A 2,264-nucleotide genomic window follows, 5' to 3' on the forward strand; every position below is an offset into this window, starting at 1 on the left:
TTTTTTTGTTTTTATGTGATAATTGGAGACAGTAAATATTTTCTAGTATATACTGAAATTACAATAATTTCGATATAAGCTCCTAAGAATCGAAGTGGATGCCCCTTGATTTGTAAGAAATAGCCAATTGCATGAAGAACTACAAATGGAATCAATTTAAGATTTATCAAAAAACGGTTCATAAAATTCCACTCCCAGTAGCCGGCTGTCAAAGGAGCAGTAACTAACAACTTAGGAAATCCAACCTCATCTCGAAGACTGAAGCCCTGACTGCTGCAGAACATCCTGTTAAATTCTATATTTATCTATTCAATTATTTACATTACTAATCTTGGGTTTATTTTTTCTTTACATCTTTTCCTCAAATTAACCCCTCTCCCCCATTAGAAGTTTATTATTTATGTTATGAAATATATAAATATCATACATAGTTTTATTTTTCTCTCTTCTTAAGAATCATTATTTTTATCTATTTATTTTAAGACACAAAACTCAAATGCCTCCCCAAAATCACAATTACACCACTGAGAAGAATGGTATTAATTATACAACATGACCTTTTCATATCATACATCGCTTACAATAGAAGAACCATAACAGTCAAAATGGAACACAAATATAAGCCACCCGAACCATTTTATCCATCGTTTCTTTAAGGTCAACAAATGAACTTATAATGATTATTTCAATTCCCGTTTTAACTACTTATTAATTTTGATCAGTAATTTTAATTATTATTAATCTATTTTATTTTAGCTATTGAATGATTTTCCTCCAGGTATGCAAGGGAGTCCATGCTCTGCAGGGTCCCACGATGGATTACCATTGGATGTAAAAATCATGCCGCAGGTAAATGTTTGTTATTTTCACATTATAGTTTCAGAATAGCACTTTCATTCCTATAATATGATTTTATTTTTTCCAGTATTTTTCGAAACTTGGATATAAGTCACATCTTGTTGGAAAATGGCATCTGGGTTATGAATCTCCTCGCCACCTCCCAACGCGTAGAGGTTTCGATTCCTTTTTCGGATACCTCAATGGATTTTTGGGATACTGGGACTACACACACCATTCTAAAGTAATCAATATTTATGTCCTAATGTTATTTTATTGACAATTTGTAATCTCTGAACAAATATTATTCCAATTAGATGGATAATCTCTATAATATTTTTATTAAATAAGGAAAATTGATCAGTCTCGTCTTTCAAAACATTATTTTAATATTTAAGTAATCAACTATAAATTTATTTATTACAAAAACAAAGTGTGTAATCAATAGACAAACAAAATTTAGAATACGATAAGTAAGTAATTTCAAGAAGAAAAAAATATTAAAGAATGATAGTAAAATAGATAGATAATGTACAGCTAAAATTATAATATAAAGTTCAAAGAATAATTAATTTAAACATATCAGAAGATATTTTTTTATTTATTTAGATATTTTATTTTATTATTCGTCATCTTAGGTATATCGCATCATTACGTCTATCAGGGAAATAAAAATAAAAGGAATTAAAAAATATTTTAAACATAAATTCCAGATGTTCATTATGTTTTTAACTAGGCAATAAACCTGCGCCGTCAGAACTATCCAGGACGCTGAAAAAAAATTGCAATTGGTTCTATAATCATTTAAATTATTATTTTTCTTGTATCTGCTTGTTGCTTATACAAAGATCTTTAAAATTGTAAAAAAACAAACGTAGTTTAATAACAAAATATTGTATATAATCATGAAAAAAAAATTGGGAAATAGATGTTTTGAGGTGTGTGGGGGATGGAGAGATATGATCAAATTTAGTGGTACTAATCCGTGCACAGTCGATTGGATATATAGCTGCTTTATGGCGTGTGTGACAAAAAAGTTATATTTTATTTTGTACTTGCTATATTCCATAGAGTGCATCTTAGATTGGAATTACTTTATATAAACCCAACAACCTTTCATCCCAGCAGAAAAAGTAGCCCCAATCGAAGGGACTGTCTTCGGAATAGGTCTAATTCAAAATAAAATCAAAATCTTTTTTTGTCAGCTGTGTGCCACTACTAAGGCAAACAACGATCTCCTCTTTAATGTCATGTTCTAAATTTGTTTATATAAAATAAAGTCTATATAATGGAGTCTGAAATGTATAGAGGCGTCATTTAGATGTCGGCCTCGAAGCTTTCGTCCACATTAAGGAGGATAAAAGATACAGCACTAAGACTAATCCCCTGTTTTACTCCTGCATAAATGTATGACCATTTATGATGCT

General features: G+C 29.8%; 1 protein-coding gene across 1 annotated transcript in view; it reads left to right on the plus strand.

Moving 5' to 3' along the window:
• Positions 1-2,264, plus strand: part of LOC106681679 (arylsulfatase B) — a 29,297-nt gene that overhangs the window by 5,949 nt on the left and 21,084 nt on the right. The window contains exons 3-4 of the mRNA XM_067045664.1: positions 779-849; positions 926-1,081. Coding sequence (XP_066901765.1) covers positions 779-849; positions 926-1,081 — 227 coding nt within the window. The remainder of the gene's footprint in view (positions 1-778; positions 850-925; positions 1,082-2,264) is intronic.

Source organism: Halyomorpha halys, unplaced genomic scaffold (genome assembly GCF_000696795.3).
Source record: "Halyomorpha halys isolate HHAL.00 unplaced genomic scaffold, Hhal_1.1 Scaffold359.1, whole genome shotgun sequence".
Taxonomy (NCBI): Eukaryota; Metazoa; Arthropoda; class Insecta; order Hemiptera; family Pentatomidae; genus Halyomorpha; species Halyomorpha halys.